This window comes from Oncorhynchus tshawytscha, linkage group LG12, assembly GCF_018296145.1.
Source record: "Oncorhynchus tshawytscha isolate Ot180627B linkage group LG12, Otsh_v2.0, whole genome shotgun sequence".
In the NCBI taxonomy this organism is placed as follows: Eukaryota; Metazoa; Chordata; class Actinopteri; order Salmoniformes; family Salmonidae; genus Oncorhynchus; species Oncorhynchus tshawytscha.
The window spans coordinates 60,894,124-60,916,223 of record NC_056440.1 but is presented as its reverse complement, the minus strand read 5'-3'; the positions used below and the strand labels follow the sequence as shown (position 1 = coordinate 60,916,223).

At 45.1% G+C, this 22,100-nt stretch overlaps 1 protein-coding gene across 3 annotated transcripts in view; it reads left to right on the top strand.

Annotated features, from left to right (window-relative positions):
• The window catches only part of LOC112263560 (docking protein 4), a 58,993-nt gene extending 39,477 nt beyond the window's left edge, over positions 1 to 19,516 (top strand). For 2 of the 3 annotated variants that reach the window (XM_024439970.2, XM_024439971.2), the window contains 7 exons: positions 6,725 to 6,832; positions 9,053 to 9,167; positions 9,283 to 9,402; positions 17,121 to 17,310; positions 17,920 to 18,058; positions 18,151 to 18,265; positions 18,447 to 19,516. In XM_024439970.2, coding sequence (XP_024295738.1) covers positions 6,725 to 6,832; positions 9,053 to 9,167; positions 9,283 to 9,402; positions 17,121 to 17,310; positions 17,920 to 18,058; positions 18,151 to 18,265; positions 18,447 to 18,589 — 930 coding nt within the window. In that variant the 3' untranslated portion in view covers positions 18,590 to 19,516. Of the gene's footprint in view, positions 1 to 2,104; positions 6,833 to 9,052; positions 9,168 to 9,282; positions 9,403 to 17,120; positions 17,311 to 17,919; positions 18,059 to 18,150; positions 18,266 to 18,446 lie in introns of those variants that run through there. The other variant, XM_024439969.2, reaches the window with a different exon arrangement.
• Positions 19,517 to 22,100: the final 2,584 nt, after the last annotated feature.

Sequence of the window (22,100 nt, the reverse complement as noted above, 5' to 3'; positions counted from 1 at the left end):
TTTAATGGCTTTTTTCTGGATTTCGATAGTTAGCGGGTATCGGATATTTTTGCATGCAGTCTCAATTTGCTGTTTGTCCCATTTTGTCAATTCTTGCTTGATGAGCGGACCCCAGACCTCACAACCATAAAGGGCAATGGGTTCTATAACTGATTCAAGTATTTTTAACCAGATCCTAATTGGTATGTAGAATTTTATGTTCCTTTGATGGAATAGAAAGCCCTTCTTGCCTTGTCTCTCAGCTCGTTCACAGCTTTGTGGAAGTTACCTGTGGCGCTGATGTTTAGGCCGAGGTGCGAATAGTTTTTTTTGTGTGCTCTAGGGCAACGGTGTCTAGATGGAATTTGTATCTGTGGTCCGGAAATTTGTATTTGTGTTCCTTTTTTTGGAACACCATTATTTTTGTCTTACTGAGATTTACTGTCAGGGCCCAGTTCTTTCTGTCTGTCTCTCTCTCGCTGTCTCTCTCTCCCGCTGTCTCTCTCTCGCTGTCTCTCTCTCTCGCTGTCTCTCTCTCTCTCGCTGTTTCTCTCTCTCTCGCTGTCTCTCTCTCTCGCTGTCTCTCTCTCTTGCTGTCTCTCTCTCGCTGTCTCTCTCTCTCGCTGTCTCTCTCTCTCGCTGTCTCTCTCTCTCGCTGTCTCTCTCTCTCTCTCGCTGTCTCTCTCTCTCGCTGTCTCTCTCTCTCGCTGTCTCTCTCTCTCGCTGTCTCTCTCTCGCTGTCTCTCTCTGGAATCTTGTCACGGCATGATTTTTCACACCTTATTTTCTCCTCCTTCATTTCTGCCTCTTATTTCTCTTATTTTCTTTCTTTTTACCCATTCATCATCTCCCTCTGTTTTCTCCTCCTCATCACTGCATCTCCTTGCAGTGAGCACACAAAGTGAAATCAGAGGCCTTCACTCTGTCATTGTTTAAGTCGATATTCCCCCCAGGTGTTCTGTATTATGAATTTGTGCGGAATAACAACACAATGCCATAAACTCCCGCATATGTGGCACAAATGCTATTTACAGCCGTGTTCCTGCTTATCCTCCAGTTCTGCTATGTAAATGTGTGAGTCCGCATTAGCAGTTGAAACCAAGCCTGTGTTCTGTTAGAAGTTTTAACGCTAGCTTCAATGGACAGCCGCCCAACTGGCCATGTCTCTCTGACACCACAGCTAGCCTGATTTTAAAGACTTCTAAAGACTATGGTCCAGTTGGTGGTCTGGCTTTCATCTCTGAAACAATTCCCTGATATTGTAGTTGGAGTAAAAATGTTATAAAGCCCTGTGGTTTTTGGGGATAATATTCCTCTGTGTTTGCTGAATGTTCTTCTGTGTGTCAGTGAGAGGAGGGCATGGTAAAGGGCTGTGATTGACAGCTGATGGTCCCAGAGGAGTGTTGGACCTGGATGTGATAGTATAGCACCCAGAAGCTGTCTGATAGCTGTCTGCTGCAGCCTAGGCCAGCATCCCGGAGTCGCCTCTTCACTGTTGATGTTGAGACTGGTGCTTTGTGGGTACTATTTAATGAAGCTGCCAGTTGAGGACTTGTGAGGTGTCTGTTTCTCAAACTAGACACTCTAATGTACTTGTTCTCTTGCTCAGTTGTGCACCGGGGCCTCCCACTCCTCTTTCTATTCTGGTTAGAGGCCAGTTTGTGCTGTTCTGTGAAGGGAGTAGTACACAGTGTTGTACCAGATCTTCAGTTTCTTGGCAATTTCTCGCATAGAATAGCCTTAATTTCTCAGAACAAGAATAGACTGACGAGTTTCAGAAGAAAGTCTTTGTTTCTGGCCATTTTGAGCCTGTAATCGAACCCACAAATGCTGATGCTCCAGATACTCAACTAGTCTAAAGAAGGCCATTTTTATTGCTTCTTTAATCAGAACAATAGTTTTCAGCAGTGGTAACATAATTGCAACAGGGTTTTCTAATGATCAATTAACCTTTTTAAAATGATCAACTTGGATTAGCTAGCACAATGTGACATTGGAACACAGGAGTGATGGTTGCTGATAATGGGCCTCTGTACACCTATGTAGATATTCCTTAAAAAATCTGCCGTTTCCAGCTACAATAGTCATTTACAACATTAACAATGTTTGTACTGTATTTATGATCAATTTGATGTTATTTTAATGGACAAAAAATGTGGTTTTCTTTCAAAAACAAGGACATTTCTAAGTGACCCCAACTTGTGAACGGTAGTGTATGTGCATACCAAAACGCATATAAGCATACCACATGCCTACACAGATTCAAGCTATGCAAATATATACACACCCCCTAAAAAAGCTACCATGTGCACGAATTCACACATACTGTAGACACTGTGTTTAAACACAACATTTATAATAGTTCCCCTGTCCACTTCTTTTATCACATACTTAGCACACTCTGTCTGCATAGACCAGAACAAGCACTCAAACACACTATCTTTTTTTCCCTGTCAAATGTGTACCCAGACAGTCACCTTCCTCTCCTGCCAAAACCCTGCCAGTCTACTGCCACGCTGGCCTAGTAAGGCTGGACAGCTGGCCTCGCCATCTCAGTCTCTCCTCCATAGCCTATAAGAGCTGTTCCAGACCACTGCTCTTCTTTGCTCTGTCCTCCCCCTCCTCTCTCCTTCCCCCCTATCCACTCTTCCTCCTCCCCTCCAGCTCTCACTTTCACTCTCCCCAGAAGACCCTTGACTTCCCCAGTCATCTGGGCAGGCTAATTAACTCTCTCTCTTTCTCCCTCATCTCCTCACTCTACCTTTCTCTTTCAGCCTCTCCCTCCTGCTGTGTGTCAGTTAAATTGCAGCAGTCCAATCAGACTAATAACAGGCTGTTTAGCATTCTGCTTCCGTTGGCGCTGTACTAGCTGGCTTCTCCTCGCCTCTTCTAGGCTCGGTGGAGGAACGGCCCTAATTGCTTCGCAGCCATCCCACTTGACTGTGTCCTGTTTTATAAGCAGGCCGGGAGGAACATCATAAGACACTTTACTGGTGAATCAACAGATGAGCCAAGGTTGATCAGGGAGGATGGAGAAGGTCTGAGGAGATCTGGTTTAGGTAAACACAATGTCAGCGAGGACGTGTTAAATGTTTAATCCCACCTGAAGAGAGAGAGAGGGCTGATTTGAACTGATTGACTGACTCCGACTCACTCAGACTGGGCAGAACCTTGTGGAATAACAGCTCGGTATCTTTGTCCTGATCTCTCCTGGTTTTGACCTACCACCGTGTGTCTAGTCTAGGAATGTCAGTATGATCCTGAGACTTTCCACTGTATAAACAGAGCCGACTGTATGATGCGTAGATTGCCTCTAGCTAGATATTACAATGACACACGACGGATCTGTGGTTTTGTTTCCTCACCACTTGTATCTGGCAGCGGTTGGGGAAAATTGCAAGCGAAACCTCAGAACGTTGTTTTCTCAAGTTCAGGCAATCCTAATGGCGTTAGGTCAAACTACTGTTTTGATGGGAGGGAGAATGATGTTGAAAATAACAAGCATCAGAAATCAAATAGCTCACTTTGAGAATCAAGCAGACTCCCTTCACCTCACAATCCCCCTTGCCTCTCTGAGCCCGTTCCCACAGCTGCAGTGACAGATCTATCTCTCTCGTCTATCTCTCTCCTATATTCCCGTCTCTCTCCTTTTTCATCCCCCATTCTTATTTCTCTACCTGAGCCAGCCCCCCCCCCGAGGAGCCAGTCATGGTGAGCTTCCAATGGGATCAGCTTAGAACGTTTGGATGCTGATTTATGTTTCCCATTCAGATTTCTAAGTGAATTTAGGTGAATTCGTTTTGAATAAGATGGTGCCAATCATTCCCATTAATTTTCTATTCAGACCTGCACATTTCTCATATTCTGAACCACACAGCGTGTGTGTGTGTGTGTGTGTGTGTGTGTGTGTGTGTGTGTGGTATAATAAGCTGGACATCAGCTTGGTTTCAACCTGTTACCGTTATTAGCCGGTTAATCCTGGGATCAGGCCGGGGTGGGGCTCGTCCCAATTGGGCTGCTGTGACAGGCAAGATCTCCTGGGAGCTAGGGGGGATTAATGTAGGCTAACTGCCTCTGGCCCCTTCTGGGGCAGTCGGGAGCCAGAGATGAGGAGGAGAACCAGGGTGGAGCCAATTAGACTGAGGAGGGCAATCTGAGTGGATTAGCAGTACGACTGTACAGGGAAGATGCATTAGTGGTGCAGGATGTAGTTCACGTGTGTGGGGATGTGGGTAATGTATTTACACACTATGCTGTATGTGGATTGTTGTGTTCCTGTCAATGTGTCTAAAGAAGAGCTCAGATATCACTCTCTGAAAGGGTTCTTAAAGGGGTGTAATGGCTGCGATATAGATCATTGATAACCCTTATGAATGCCGAGCCCACTCTCGGTAAGTGTGTGACTTGACTTTTCACATTCTCTTATCGGTTCCACTGGGGAGATCGATAGTTCCTTACTCATGCCCTACTAATGCAAGGTTCTCTCGCTCTCACTCACTCACTCACTCACTCACTCACTCACTCACTCACTCACTCACACCTCCCGGCCTGTTTACAGGGGATTAGCTCCACCTCAGGGGAGAGAGCCATGCAAGCATGTCTACCTGCCTGGAATATCAATGGCAACCTATAAAATACTTCCTTTTCACTGTTAAGAAATGGCATGGGAGCAGGGACATTTGGAATACAATGGGAGACCAACTCCACAAATCTCATTGTTACAGGCACCTTTGCTTTCAACAGATAAAAGGGGGGACAAAGGGTATTTCTCTGTCCGTGGTGGCCAGAGTAATTCTCCCTGTAGAGGTGCTGTCAGGACCTGTGCTTTTTGACGTGGCTGGGTCAGTCTGTTTAAAATGCATTAGGCCTGGGTCGACAGGGCAGGGAGCATGGCTCCTCTCTTCTGGGGGACAAAGACCCTTGAAATTGGTGACAGCAGAGGTGGATAAGGTGGCTGACCTGTGACCTTAGGTTTGCTGTGCTCCGTCAGAGATGATGGAGTGTGTGTGTGTGGTGTGTGTGTGTGTGTGTGTGTGTGTGTGTGTGTGTGTGTGTGTGTGTGTGTGTGTGTGTGTGTGTGTAGATGGGCTGTTCCTGCCGCTGAACACAGTATGATCAGAGAGACACTGAAATAGATTTTGGATTTGCTTCAAATTCTCTTTTTTGAGGCAAGGTAGGCTAATACATGACTATTCAGTTCTGAATGATGTGACGTCCATCACTTCCTCATATTTAATGAACCAAGGTATCGGAGCAGAATTTACAGCTCCCACTCCTCTCTCTCTCTCTCCCTCTGTCCCTGTCTACCATATCCTCGGTTTCACTCTCACTCTCTTTCTTTTGTCATCTCTGTCGCTGCTCCTCCACCCACTAGCTTAATTACCAGGCTTCATAGTCAGTTTGCCTGGCAAGGCCTGATTGCTCTGAGCACTGGAGCTGAGGGCGGAGAAGAAGGGGGAGAACGGAGGGGGGCACGATAGTGGACTGCAAGATTGCCAACACACACACGCACACAGGTCCAATGAAGCACTGAGCCAATTGGTTTGGGATAACGTTGGGGAGAATCAGGAGCTAGATGGCAGATACACAGAGGTAACTCTCCATTGAACAGCTTAATATCGTTAAGACATAATGGACTGGTGAGCACCTGCTCTCAACACGCCGTCAGCTATCCCACTGAAGGTAGCGTTTTCATCCCGCTGACGCCAGGATCAGACAGGCAAACGGCGATAGAGGAGCCGAGGCCGTCTTTTTGAAGGCTCCCTCCCTCCTCAAGGTTCAAACTCATTGTCACCAATTTAAAAAACGACATATCAGAGCAACGCTTTTTCCTTTCACCATGTCTCCATTTGAGCACGCTCACATTACGGTGTGCCTTTGTTGATGGCGCTCTTGTTTAATCTCTCGATAAATACAATTGCATATTTAATTGGTCTTGTTATCTCTGTCACAGTGACACCGGTGTATGTCTGTCTACAGCAGTGAGACATTGTCACTCAGTTCGGGGTCTTTGTATTCATTATACTAAGTCAGTGCACTAAGGGATTTCACTGGCTCTGTGGCCCCTAGCTAATCAACAGGGATGTGATAATGGGTTAGGGAAAGCGGAATGTGGGGATTGGCTTAGGGATGGCTGGCCGTTCCGTACTGTACGGTGCAGGTCCTGAGGTTGCCCTGGCAACAGGAGGTTTGCTTTAGAAGGACAGTGGAACATCAATCAAATAAAGGCCCTGCCTTTTATAACAGATAAGGGGGATAAATGCCACTAAAGCAGTAGCTATCTTATTGTGTGTGTGTGTGTGTGTGTGTGTGTGTGTCTGTGTCTGTGTCTGTGCCTGTGCCTGTTTGCATTACTGCGATGGATTTCTCATTATTCCGTCAGGAGAGTTTGTGTCTTTGTCTGCCTCTTAACTCAATATCATATGTATAATAGAATTGTCTTGCATAAACAGAGTTTGACTGATGACAAGGACCCGGAGCGCTCCTTCTCATTTTCTACCTGTCTCGTTCTCTCTCATTCTCTCTGTCTCTCTTTCACTCATTGCTAATCGCTAAATGCTATTTCGATTTTCTTCTAACGCTTCCTGGTTAATTGATCAGGTAAACCAGAGACAACCATTGTGTGCCTGCTCTTGATAGCAAAAGATTGTAAATCGTTATGCTTGAATGGGGTGTATATATGGTCCAAATTGACTTGCTGTTGGGTGGCTGGTTGCAGTATGTTAACTGTTGTTTTTGTGTTGAGATTTACCGCCGCTGCTGGCTGGTGTTTAAGAAGTCGTCCAGTAAAGGACCACGCAGACTGGAGAAGTACACTGATGAGAAGTCCGCTTACATCAGAGTCTGTCCTAAGGTACGAGTGCTGCATGATAAGTCACGTTTCAATTGGCAAATGTCAGTTTGAAGGAGGATGTCTGTGTGCGGCGTGTATGGCATTACTGTGAGTGGGTGATACACATATACAGTGGGGCAAAAAAGTATTTAGTCAGCCACCAATTGTGCAAGTTCTCCCACTTAAAAAGATGAGAGCGGCCTGTAATTTTCATCATCGGTACACTTCAACTATGACAGACAAAATGAAAAAAAATCCAGAAATCACATTGTAGGATTTTTAATGAATTTATTTGCAAATTATAGTGGAAAATAAGTATTTAGTCAATAACAAAAGTTTCTCAATAATTTGTTATATACCCTTTGTTGGCAATGACAGAGGTCAAACGTTTTCTGTAAGTCTTCACGAGGTTTTCACACACTGTTGCTGGTATTTTGGCCCATTCCTCCATGCAGATCTCCTCTAGAGCAGTGATGTTTTGGGGCTGTTGCTGGGCAACACAGACTTTCAACTCCCTCCAAAGATTTTCTATGGGGTTGAGATCTGGAGACTGGCTAGGCCACTCCAGGACATTGAAATGCTTCTTACGAAGCCACTCCTTCATTGCCCGGGCGGTGTGTTTAGGATCATTGTCATGCTGAAAGACCCAGCCACGTTTCATCTTCAATGCCCTTGCTGATGGAAGGAGGTTTTCACTCAAAATCTCACGATACATGGCCCCATTCATTCTTTCCTTTACACGGATCAGTCGTCCTGGTCCCTTTGCAGAAAAACAGCCCCAAAGCATGATGTTCCCACTCCCATGCTTCACAGTAGGTATGGTGTTCTTTGGATGCAACTCAGCATTCTTTGTTCTCCAAACACGACGAGTTGAGTTTTTACCAAAAAGTTATATTTTGGTTTCATCTGACCATATGACTTTCTCCCAATCTTCTTCTGGATCATCCAAATGCTCTCTAGCAAACTTCAGATGGCCTGGACGTGTACTGGCTTAAGCAGGGGGACACGTCCGGCACTGCAGGATTTGAGTCCCTGGCGGCGTAGTGTGTTACTGATGGTAGGCTTTGTTACTTTGGTCCCAGCTCTCTGCAGGTCATTCACTAGGTACCCCCATGTGGTTCTGGGATTTTTGCTCACCGTTCTTGTGATCATTTTGACCCCACGGGGTGAGATCTTGCGTGGAGCCCCAGATTGAGGGAGATTATCAGTGGTCTTATATGTCTTCCATTTCCTAATAATTGCTTAATAATTGCTTAATAATTACAGTTGATTTCTTCAAACCAAGCTGCTTACCTATTGCAGATTCAGTCTTCCCAGCCTGGTGCAGGTCTACAATTTTGTTTCTGGTGTCCTTTGACAGCTCTTTGGTCTTGGCCATAGTGGAGTTTGGAGTGTGACTATTTGAGGTTGTGGACAGGTGTCTTTTATACTGATAAAAAGTTCAAACAGGTGCCATTAATACAGGTAACGAGTGGAGGACAGAGGAGCCTCTTAAAGAAGAAGTTACAGGTCTGTGAGAGCCAGAAATCTTGCTTGTTTGTAGGTGACCAAATACTTATTTTCCACCATAATTTGCAAATAAATTCATTAAAAATCCTACAATGTGATTTTGTGGATTTTTTTTCTCATTTTGTCTGTCATAGTTGAAGTGTACCTATGATGAAAATTACAGGCCTCTCTCATCTTTTTAAGTGGGAGAACTTGCACAATTGGTGGCTGACTAAATACTTTTTTGCCCCACTGTGTGTGTGTGTGTGTGTGTGTGTGTGTGTGTGTGTATGTGTGTGTGTGTGTATGTGTGTGTGTGTGTGTGTGTGTGTCATTAGAAAGTCAGTCATTCAGTGGGTCTGTTCTCTGAGCCCCTGTTTAGCTGCAGGGAGCAAATGTGCATGTCTGAAAGGATCAACACACACACACACACACACACACACACACACACACACACACACACACACACACACACACACACACACACACACAGAGGAGGCTGAAGGAGATGAGAGTAACACAGATCAAAGCCAGCTTCCCACTCCCAGCCAGAATCCAGGTCTCTCTGAAGTGTCTGAGCATATGGTGACCACTACACCTGGCTTCAACACTCCCTCTTTCTCTCCTCTCCTTTCTCTCGGAAAACTGAATCCGGTCAACCGGCAGCACATCATACAGTATTTAGACAGCTTGTCTGACCCTTTCAACCTCTCTCCGTGTTTGTCTGATCTCTTGAACTTTCCTGTTGCCCAGGTGACCGAGATCAGCAATGTGAAGAATGTCACAAGGCTCCCAAGGGACACCAAGCGCCAGGCAGTAGCCATCGTCTTTACCGATGACACCTCGCGCATGTTCACCTGTGAATCAGGTGCTCCACACCACACCTACCTTATTGCAATAGATGTTTTCTCACAGTGTACAATTCTCTCTAAAGTTTCCTGTTTTATGACGTCTCTCTTTACATCCCATTGGTCTAAACTTAGAGCTAGAAGCAGAGGAGTGGTTCAAAACCCTGTCAATCGAATGCCTGGGGACCCGCCTCAATGACATCAGTCTAGGAGAGCCAGACTTGCTGGCAGCAGGTGTTCAGTGTGAACATACAGGTGAGTGTCTGACCAGCACCATGGCACAGTCCTGCTCGACTTTGCTTTATGGCTATTTTTGCATTCATTATTTCTTTGTTTGCTCAGAATGTTTGCATTTTCCTACGATGACAAACAACTCTGGATCATGAATCGTAGGCTACACACTTATCTCTCAGCCTCCCAGATCTGGGATACTACACTCATTTGTTCCCCGCGCGGGCTTACCTGTTGCTGCTGACCAAGATAACCGAAGGCAACCATCTAAAAACACAACCAAATTCTAATGGAAATAAATGATGTCTGATTGTTGGTTCAGTTGTCATCTCAATGTGTTATCACTGAGCTTTCAACCTTATTTAAAAAAGCACAACAAAGTTAAAATGGGGATACAATGGCAGATATTTAGTATTTCTACATCTTAACGTGTTATCACTGTGCTTCATCTAACAGCACGACCAAATGACCTGAATCGCAGTTGAGAGGACATTAAAAGTACATGGTGCAAAGTGATCCACGCTGTTTGGTTTTCTGCGCAGATTATTTCAGCAATGGTGAAGATCTCTACAGATCTGCAGCCTCGCTGTCTTGAACATGACCCCTTTCTATGATGACATAAGAAGACATTTATAGTTACAGTATGCTAACCTCAAAATGTGGCTGTGGATGTGCTACTCGTTTTAAGGTTGAATAACTACTGTCACATAAGTTTGTAAAATAGCCTTACCTTTAGGCTATTTACTATATTACAAAAGTAATATTGAATTGTGTTTGGTTGGCAAACGAATATCAACATTTTAAAGGATATCTAATGCTTCGTCTGAGCCACTGGCTTAATCCTCTTCTTTAATTTTTGCTTTAGTTAGAGGTGAATCCAACATATCATTTGTTTAAAGAGATTATGTATTGTGTTGGGTTGTCAACAAATTCCAGTTTGTCTACAAATTAATCATTCATATGTTGGATTCGTGTCATCTCAACCAAGAATCAGAGTTAAAGAAGAGGACTAAATCAAATCAGGCTGTGTCTGATGTAGCGCACATAAAAATTATTTCCCCATGTACCCCCCCATCCATCGCATTTTTAACTCTGCTGATAGGTTTGCCAAAAACAATGTTGCCTTATAGGCTGTAACAAATGTGCCCACTCTGGTCTTGGTACTTTCTCTCCAGTTGCTCATGAAGGCATTTCCACTGCCATCTGTCGCATAATTCATTTTACAGACACAATAAGATTCCACCCCGTCTAGCGTATTTTGTTTTGTCGACATTTGGAAAGTTTACAGAAAAATGTGCTGTTTCCATCAGGCCTGTCATTAAATGTTTTATCCGACATGTACTTTACTCACATTAAAAGATTGGATGGAAAACCTGGTTATTGAAAAAAATTCTGTGTCACAATGCACGTCACAATACATTGACAAATTACGTTGAAACAACATTGATTCAACCAGTTTGTTCTCAGTGGGATGGTTTATGGACACTCGACTCTGCTATTTAACCAGACGGCTTTTCCATTTTCCGTATGGATCGAACGGCGGCTTCTGGTAAGAGTAGGGAGAGGTGTACTCCTCCTCATCAACAATTGCTGGTGTACCGAAGTTGAAAACATCTTAAGCTCCTGTTCATCTGACCTGGAGTTTATGATGCTAAAATGTCACCCCCGCTATATGCTCAGAGAATTCACGCATGTTATTATCACAGCTGTGTATATACCGCCACAAGCGAACACCAAGGTGGCACTCAGCAAACTGTACATTAGCCAGAAAGAATCCTCACACCCGGAAGCAGTCTTTATTGTCATGGAGGATTTTAACCAAGCATGTGTGAAACTAATTCCTCCACTCTTCTGGGAATGCTTTCCACTAGATGTTGGAACATTGCTGCTATAACAGCCTCCACTCTTCTGGGAATGCTTTCCACTAGATGTTGGAACATTTCTGTGAGGACTTGCTTCCATTCAGCCACAAGGGCATTTTGTGAAGTCGGGCACTGATGTTGGGCGATTAGGCCTGGCTAGCAGTCGGTTATACATTTCATCCCAAAGGTGTTTGATGGGGTTGAGGTCAGCGCCCTGTACAGGCCAGTCAATTTCTGCAGCATTCAATGTCAGAAGAACAAACCCAGATGACCCGGTGGAGCACGATGTGTACAAGTTGAAACACGTACGAGCTCAACATATCCATTAGGGACCCAAAATGACAATACAGACTTAAACTTGAATTGATGTTCAACAACTCAGGCTCACGACTCATGTGGCAAGGACTAGCGACTATCAAATACTAGAAAGGCAAATCCAGCTGTGTGGTGCCCACTAAAGCCTCCCTCCCGACAAGCTTAACACATTCTATGCATGCTTTGAAGCAGACAATACCGAGCCATCCAGGAAGACTCTCGCTGCTCCAGACGGCAAGGTGATTTCGAGCTCTCCGAGGCTGACTTGAGTTTGAGAACTGTCAAAAGAGTGAATACTCACAAAACCGCGTCCTCAGAGTGTGTGCTGACAAGCTGGTGGGCATCTTCTCTGACATATTCCACCTGTATTCCCCACCTGCTTCAAGGAAACCACAATCATCCCAGTGCCAAAGAAAAACAAGGTGACATGCCTAATGACTATCAGCCTGTAGCTCTTACCCCGGTCATCATGAAGTGCTTCGAGAGGCTGGTCATGGCCCACATCAAGACCAGCATGCCAGACACACTGGACCCACTACAATCTGCCTACCGCTCCAACAGATCCACGGAAGAGGCCATTTCCATTACTATTCACATGGTCGTAACACATCTGGACAAGAGGAACACCTACGTGATAATTCTGTTCATTGACTACAGTTCAGCATTCAACACTATAGTTCCCTCAACTCGTCACCAAGCTCAGAGCCCTGGGCTTGGTACATTAATTGCTCTGTTCACGACTACTAGGCACTCCAGCGGGTGGTGAAGACGGCTCAGAACATCACTGAGACCGTGCTCCCACCGATCCTGGACAATTACTCGAAACGGGACCTGCTCATTCTGAAGAAAGTTGATCAGGAGGAGTATGGGGATCCAACGTTTGAGGGGGAGGTCCGAAACCCAGATTACCCTGATGTAGTGTGGGCTGTCAGGAGGGATAGCACATGCAGCTTCTACCAGCCCCCTCCTCCCACAGACATCGAGAGGATGAGGAACAATATGATCAAGGAGCAGAAGGTCTTTGCCCTCATCAAATAGATTCTCACCTACATGGGGTTCATGTGGATGTTGCTCCTGGTGGCGTATGGTCAGCCGGACCCTAACGCTTACTTCCTGACTCAGCACATTTGGCAGCTTCAGCCAAGGGATCTCAGACAGCATGAGCCACAGAGATGCGTTCACCTGGGCAAATACCTCTCTGCTCAGCAACCTCTTTGGAGAGTTCCCAGGTTTCATCACAGATGGGGACTCCAAACTGGTTGGTTATGCCCGTCTTCGCCAGATGAGGGTGCAGAAGAACTCCTGTGGCATCGCCCGCTCCATGCGCCAGGCTGTACCTGACTGTCATGGTCCATACTCATGGGAGGTGGAGGACATGAGCTCCTATGGGCTAGGCTGGAACCGCTCTGCGAGTGAAAACATCTCAAAGACCCTCCGCAGCCCCTGGCAGTACCAAACCCAGGCCCGACTCAGATCCCAACCCATCTGGGGCAGTGTGGTCCTCCACAGGGGAGGGGGGGTTTGTGGTGGAGTGAGTTCTGTGAGTGACAGAACGCTAGCAGTACCCTTCAGTATCTGTTTGACAACACCTGGCTTGATATGTTCACCCGAGCAGTCTTTGTAGAGTTCACATTGTCACACTCGTGCTGAAGACCACAGCTGTAGAGCGTTCCAGTTTCACAGTGAGCTGCAGACTGCCCGACTATACCAGCCTACCGGTGGACTCCACATCTTTGTCATGGCCTCTGAGGTCATCTATTTCCTCTTTATCCTCTACTACATGTATGTTCAGGGCAAGCTAATGAAGCAGCAGAAGTGGGCTTAATTCAAGACAAAGTGCAACCGCCTGAAGCTCGCCATCATCCTCCTGAGCTGGAGTACATTGTCTGTCTTCATTAAGAGGACCGTGTTAGGGAACCGGGACATGGAGTACTACCACAACCCATAAAGACCAGTTTGCCAGTTTCCATGAGACAGCCACAGCAGATGTAGTGCTGGGGTATCTGATCGCATCCCTGGTGCTACTGGCTACAGTGGCATCTGCTGAGGCTCAACCCCAAGCTACACATGATCACAGACGCACTGCAACGAGCCTGGACTGACATACCAGGCTTCCTCATAGTTATCACCATTATGTTCCTGGCCTATTCTATCACTTCTTATGTGATATATGGCTGGAAGCTGTACTCTTATAGGACTCTCTTGGATGCTGCTCTGACCATGGTTAGCTTGTAACTGGGCATCTTCAACTATGACGAAGTTCTTGATTACAACCCGGTGCGTTCCTCATCGGATCCTGCATTATATTCATGACCTCTGTGGTTCTGAACCTGTTCATCTCAGTCATCCTGGTGGTGTTTACTCAAGAGAAAATACATCACAAGCCCTCAGAGGAGGAAGAGATAGTGGAGCTGATGCTGATGAAGCTCTGCAGCTTGTTTGGAATAAAAATTAAGAATGGCATGACTGCCTCAGCAACTAACAGAGGATTCTCCACTATATCCTCATAGATGATTACTTCTAAGTACTGGTGTGCCACTCTGTATGTATCCATAGGGAGCTGTCATTTTCAGTTCTGTTGCTTCATAGGAGCAGTGATGCATTTTGTTGACTTGTTGCCTCTAGCAGTTTAGTTGTCTAATATATCATGCATAAATGAGGCTATTTGTGCCGTTTTGTGATCTAAAGCAAAGCTTTAAAAATATGGAGGAAATAACAACTCCTTCTGTTACCTCACTTTTCTGTCACAAATACACATATGTTTGGTTACTATGATGACATGTAAGGAGACAACAATGAGGAGGAAAGCAGGATACAAAGATATTGCTAATACAACAACATTGGAATTACAGTTGAAGTCGGAAGTTTACATAAACCTTAGCCAAATACATTTAAACTCTGTTTAAACTCTGTCACAATACCTGACATTTAATCCTAGTCAAAAAAAAAATCCCTGTTTTAGGTCAGTTAAGATCACCACTTTTATTTTAAGAATGTGAAATGTCACAATAATAGTAGAGTGATTTATTTCAGCTTTTATTTCTTTCATCACATTCCCATTGGGTCAGAAGTTTACACGCACTCAATTAGTATTTGGTAGCATTGCCTTTAAATTGTTTAACCTGGGTCAAACGTTTCGGTTAGCCTTCCACAAGCTTCCCACAATAAGTTGTCTGAATTTTGGCCCATTCCTCCTGACAGAGCTGGTGTAGCTGAGTCATGTTTGACCCATTTGCGACCAAGCTTTAATTTCTTGCCTGATGTCTTGAGATGTTGCTTCAATATATCCACATAATTTTCCTGCCTCATGATGCCATCTATTTTGTGAAGTGCACCAATCCCTCCTGCAGCAAAGCATCCCCACAACATGATGCTGCCACCCCCGTGCTTCACGGTTGGCATGGTGTTCTTCGGCTTGCAAGCCTCCCCCTTTTCCTCCAAACATAACAATGGTCATTATGGCCAAACAGTTCTATTTTTGTTTCATCAGACCAGAGGACATTTTTCCAGATCTGTGCCTCAACATCATCCTGTCTCAGAGCTCGACAGACAATTCATTCGACCTCATGGCTTGGTTTTTGCTCTGACATGCACTGTAAACTGTGGGACCTTATATTGACAGATGTGTGCCTTTCCAAATCATGTCCAGTCAATTGAATTTACCACAGGTGGACTCCAATCAAGTTGTAGAAACATCTCATGCATGATCAATGGAAACAGGATGCACTTGAGCTAAATTTCAAGTCTCATAGCAAAGGGTCTGAATACTTATGTAAATAAGGTATTACAGTTCTTTAGTTTGAAAACATTTGCAAACATTTCTAAAAACCTGTTTTCTCTTGGTCATTATGGGGTATTGTGGATAGATTGATGAGTAATCTCTGTAACCTAACAAAATGTGGAAAAAGTCAAGGGGTCTGAATACTTTGCGAAGGCACTGTATACTGTATATATAAACTCAGCAAAAAAAGAAACGACCCTGTCTTTCAAAGATATTTCGTAAAAATCCAAATAACTTCACAGATCTTCATTGTAAAGAGTTTAAACACTGTTTCCCATGCTTGTTCAATGAACCATAAACAATGAATCAACATGCACCTGTGGAACGGTCGTTAAGACACTAATAGCTTACAGACGGTAGGTAATTAAGGTCACAGTTATGAAAACGTAGGACACTAAAGAGGCCTTTCTACTGAAAACAGCTGATCATCCTCGCAGTGGCAGACCACGTGTAACAACACCTGCACAGGATCGGTACATCCGACCATCACATCTGTGGGACAGGTACAAAATGGCAACAACATCTGCCCATCAGTGCTCACTGTCCGCAATAGGCTGAGAGAGGCTGGACTGAGGGCTTGTAGGCCTGCAGGTCCTCACCAGACATCACCGGCAACAATGTCGCCTACGGGCACAAACCCACCGTCGCTGGACCAGACAAGACTGGCAAAAAGTGCTCTTCACTGACGAGTCGTAGTTTTGTCTCACCAGGAGGCGGTGGTCGGATTTGCTTTTATCGTCGAAGGAATGAGCGTTACACTGAGGCCTGCACTCTGGAGCGGGATTTGAAGGTGGAGGGTCCCTCATGGTCTGGGGCGGTGTGTCACACATCATCGGACTGAGCTTGTTGTCATTGCAGACAATCTCAGCGCTGTGAGTTACAGGAAAGACATCCTCCTCCCTCATGTGGTACCCTTCCTGCAGGCTCATCCTGACATGACCCTCTAGCATGACAATACCACCAGCCATACTGCTCGTTCTGTGCATGATTTCCTGCAAGACAGGAATGTCAGTGTTCTGCCATGGCCAGCCGAAGAGCCCGTATCTCAATCCCATTGAGCACGTCTGTGACCTGTTGGATCGGAGGGTGAGGGCTAGGGCCATTCCCCCCAGAAATGTCTGGGTACTTGCAGGTGCCTTGGTAGAAGAGGGGGGTAACATCTCACAGCAAGAACTGGCAAATCTGGTGCAGTCCATGAGGAGCAGATGCACTGCAGTACTTAATACAGCTGGTGGCCACACCAGATACTGACTGTTACTTTTGATTTTGACCACCCTTTTGTTCAGGGACACATTATTCCATTTCTGTTAGTCACATGTCTTGTTCAGTTTATGTCTCATTTGTTGAATCTTGTTATGTTCATACAAATATTTACACATGTTAAGTTTGCTGAAAAATAAAAGCAGTTGACAGTCAGAGGACGTTTCTTTTTTTGCTGAGTTTATATTTTTCCAACTCACCCCACACACGAGCTGTTCACTTCTTTACCGTTGGAACATGGGGTCTGATACCAACAGTTTCTATCTACAAGCCATCAGAATGCTGAACACTTAAACTGGACTGACCACCTGCACTGACTTTACACACACACACACATTCATGCTACACACACACAACACAGCTGCTGCTACCAGTCTCTTATTATTATTGCTAAATGGATCATCTCTCCTCCTCTCTGAGATGCTATGTGGATACGGGTCCTGGCTTTCTACGAGTCACTTTATAATATGTGGTATGTCATGCTGGACTAAGACTATTAATATCCCTTCCTGTCTCCCTGTCAGAGCGTTTCAATGTGTTCCTACTGCCCTGTCCTAACCTGGACATCTATGGGGAGTGTATGATGCAGATCACCCATGAGAATATCTACCTGTGGGACATCCACAACCCTCGCACCAAACTGGTCACCTGGCCTCTCTGCTCCCTGCGCCGCTACGGACGAGATGCCACGCGCTTCACCTTCGAGGCTGGACGGTGAGGGAGACACCCATTGAGGGAAGGAGGGAGGGAGGGGTATGGAGAGTGAGGGATGGGGAGAAGAATGCAAAAGCTGCAGAAAAGCAGGACAGTGTAACCAGTTGTCTGTGCCTAGCCCATAGATCGCTTGATGAAACACGCATACGGACCACACACACTCATGCTCGCACATGCGTGCACACACACACACACACACACACACACACAGTCAGACAGACAGGTGCCCTGCCCAGGAGAGCCTCATAAAGAGATTGATTGAATAGATTAGAGGAAAATCAATGGTGAGCGCGGCGTTCTTATCTCCTCCTGTGCTTCGATAAACCTGAAAAGAAAGGATTCGGTCCACTTGCAGGGTGCCCCCCAAAGGACAAAGATAAGAGTGTACTGCCAGTAGGGAGAACGTAGTCCCACACTGCACCCTGGTGGTGGTTAGAATGCAGTACTATTGGCTGTTAATTGCTTAAACTATTTGTGGTAAATACAGTATGCCTGCAAAAGGACTGTTTAAAAAACATATCTATATATGGTGAATTGTTGATATGACCTATATTATGGCCTGTATACACATGCATGTTGTACTGAGCAGTGTGTGTTGGTGTGTTCCAGGATGTGTGACAGTGGAGAAGGCCTGTACACATTCCAGACGCGGGAGGGAGAACAGATCTACCAGAGAGTCCACTCCTCCACCCTGGCCATCGCTGAGCAGCACAAGAGAGTTCTGATGGAGATGGAGAAGAACAGCAGAGTAAGGCACAGTTACACACAAACACACACACACAAAGTATTCTCTCTGGTGGTTATATAATACTGTGTTTTTTATCATTTTTTCTCTCTCAGTTGTCTAAAGGTTCTGAGACGGGCTCCTACCCCTGTACACCCACGGCCATCCTGCCCCGCAGTGCCTTTTGGCACCATATCACTGGCACTCAGGGGGGCATGGACCCAGCCCATGGTAAACCACAGCCTAGACTACAATCTCAACCACACAGCACTGGGGCTAGAGTGGGAACATTGGTCTGAATATGAACATGGGGTCTGGAGTTTAACGAATCATACAGAAGCTTATAGAGTAGGCTGCACCTGTAGACATGACTTTTTCTCGTCTGTCTCTTGTGTCCTGTCCTGTCCTGTAGGTGACATGTTTGGTGGTTCTCAGACTGGCGCTGATGCAGACCTGCTCTCCACCCGACTGCCCTCAGAGCCACGCCACTCTACCATGCCCCTGGCACACAGCCAACACTCCCCCGTCCGCTACCCCACCTACCCCAGCCAGTGATCCCAGGGGTGCATTGCAGACCCCTAGCCTCCTCCACCACAACCCTACCCGAACACTCCTCCCTTTCTCTGCAGCGCTCACCTCGACTCCAAGCCCCCTCATCTACCCTCCAGCCAATCAGGTTGGGGTGGGGTCATAGGACCTACCCTAAAGCTGGTAGCTCTGTGAAGCAGGACGTGACAGCGCCTTTAGTCTTCTCTTCAAAGGCTGGTTACCTGAAGGAACTTCAACCCCCAGAATCCCTCACTGTGGGGTCAAAGTGCATTGTGTGAGCCGGCAGTGGCATGTTGCCTCTTAGTGAGCTGACATTGTGGCATGGTGCATCGCTCTCTACTCTGCTGTGGGCATGGAGGAGGAACAGAGGAGGATGGGTGTGAGCTGTAAGGATGTGATTTAGTGGGTGTCCTCTCTTCTAACCCCTGTGAAATCGTGTTTTTTTTTCTGGCGGGATTCACCTCAGCCCCCTTCGCGAAAGACCTCTACTTGTACCTCATGCCAGCTCTTAGCAAAGTTCAATGTTACGGGCTCAGGACGTCCCCATATAGCTCTTATTGGGGGTCAGAACAGAAGGACCCCTTCCTACCATCCAGCTCCAGCATGATAATGATTGTGGCGCTAGCTCCAACCCATAACCTCAATCTGACAGACACGTATGTAAGACAACAGTTTCCTCCCAAGAACTGGCCTTGGCTTCCAAGTCTGTGTGTGTGTGGGTGGAAGAGAGATTGTCCCTGGACTATCATCCAAACAAACTCCTGGTCTAATTCCACAGAGAAACAATGGACCACTTGTCTTTCATCTTTCTTTCTTTTACTTAAAAAACAACTTGTAGCAGACTTAACAACCTGACTTTACCTTGTATTCTGTTCTGTCTGATAAAGACAATAGACATAGATTTTTCTGGGAGGATAGAGAGAGGCGAGGGAGGCGAGGGAGGGAGGGAGGGAGGGAGGGCCACATGCCTCTGAAGTCATGACTTCGTTTGTCGTTTTCTCTTGGTTTCCTGCCATTGGGTTGTGAAGACATCCAAGGCTGTTCATAATGGTAGTGGAACCCTGTCCTCTGTGTGTGTACTGCATGAATGGAATACACAGTTACTGACATATGGCCACTTTAAAACCAATGTTAAGAGAGAATTTAGACATGGTAAATAATAAACTAGATTTAAAAATGTAAATGTCACAAAGATGTAGCCACTCCCTCGAACCTCATCATTGTTGTGGAGGTCCACGGTCTGAGGGAGACACCACAGACTGTGTCATAGTGTGGCTCCTCATTGAGTTTCCTGTCAGGCACAAGAGTATAATGAACTAGTGAAGTTGTGATAATCATTATTAATGTCCGTGTTTGTAGTTTCACAGACTTTCTGGTGTGTGGGGTGGGTTACCGCCTGACCAAAATGGCTCTTGACATGTTTGCACTTGAAGATAACATTTTTTTTTTTAAATGTGTTTTGATAAATCAGGAGGCATTGCTCTTAATTTGGGTCATGTGAGGGATAAGCACAGATCTAGGGCGGGTCCATATGTTACCTGCCTCAGAGGACCCTCACATGGAGTCCTTTTATTTTAGGGCTGTAGCCTAGATACTGCTGGTGGGTTAGTTAGTAGATGACTGTTGCACAAAGAGAGAAAAACATGTATTTATAGCTGGGAGTACAGTATAAAACCTGCCCTCTACAGAGTTCTTACATAAGATTGGGTTTACAACTAATAATGCTAATTATTTAAACCCATCTCAACATTGGCGTATTTGATTGACTATGAACTAAGATTTTCCAACTGTGTATTTATTTGTGACACTTGGATATAACCCAGCAAATGCACCCTGTAGTGATATATATATATATATATATATATATATATATATATATATATATATATATATATACACACACACACACACACAAGTTTTAATGACTTCAATGTAAGTGTATGTAAACTTCCGACAATATACAGTTGAAGTTGGAAGTTTACATACACTTAGGTTGGAGTAATTAAAACTCGTTTTTCAACCACTCCACACATTTATTGTAAACAAACTATAGTTTTGGCAAGTCGGTTAGGACATCTACTTTGTGCATGACACAAGTAATTTTTCCAACAATTGTTTACAGACAAATTATTTCACTTATAATTCACTGTATTAAAATTCCAGTGGGTCAGAAGTTTACATACACTAAGTTGACTGCCTTTTAAACAGCTTGGAAAATTCCAGAAAAGGATGTCATGGCTTTAGAAGCTTCTGATAGGCTAAATGACATCATTTGAGTTAATTGGAGGTGTACCTTTGGATGTGTTTCAAGGCCTACCTTCAAACTCAGTGCCTTTTTGCTTGACATCATAGAAAAGTCCAAAGAAATCAGCCAAGACCCCAGAAAAAAAACTGTAGACCTCCACAAGTCTGGTTCATCCTTGGGAGCAATTTCCAAATGCTTGAAGGTACCACTATTGTACAAACAATATGGGACACCATGGGACCACGCAGCCGTCATACCGCTCAGGAAGGAGACGCATTCTGTCTCCTAGAGATGAATGTACTTTGGTGCGAAAAGTGCAAATCAATCCCAGAACAACAGCAAAGGACCTTGTGAAGATGCTGGAGGAAACAGGTACAAAAGTATCTATATCCACAGTAAAATGAGTCCTATATTAACATAACCTGAAAGGCCGCTCAGCAAGGAAGAAGCCACTGCTCCGAAACCGCCATAAAAAAAGCCAGACTGGTTTGCAACTGCACATGGGGACAAAGATTGTACTTTCTGGAGAAATGTCCTCTGGTCTGATGAAACAAAAATAGAACTGTTTGGCCAAAATGACCATCGTTATGTTTGGAGGAAAAAGGGGGAGGCTTGCAAGCCGAAGAACACCATCCCAACCGTGAAGCACAGGGTTGGAAACATTATGTTGTGGGGGTGCTTTGCTGCAGGAGGGACTGGTGCATTTCACAAAATAGATGGCATCATGTGGCAGGAAAATTGTGGATATATTGAAGCAACTTCTCAAGACATCAGGCAGGAAGTTAAAGCTTGGTCGCAAATGGGTCTTCCAAATGGACAATCACCCCAAGCATACTTACAAAGTTGTGGCAAAATGGCTTAAAGACAACAAAGTCAAGGTATTGGAGTGGCCATCACAAATCCCTGACCTCAATCCCATAGAATATTTGTGGGCAGAACTGAAAAAGTGTGTGCCAGCAAGGAGGCCAACAAACCTGACTCAGTTACACCAGCTCTGTCAGGAGGAAAGGGCCAAAATTCACCCAACTACCCGAAATGTTTGACCCAAGTTAAACAATTTAAAGGCAATGCTACCAAATACTAATTGAGTGTATGTAAACTTCTGACCCACTGGGAATGTGATGAAAGAAATAAAAGCTGAAATAAATTATTCTCTCTACTATTATTCTGACATTTCACATTCTTAAAATAAAGTGGTGATCCTAACTGACCTACTAACACAGGGAATTTTTTACTAGGATTAAATGTCAGGAATTGTGAAAAACTGAGTTT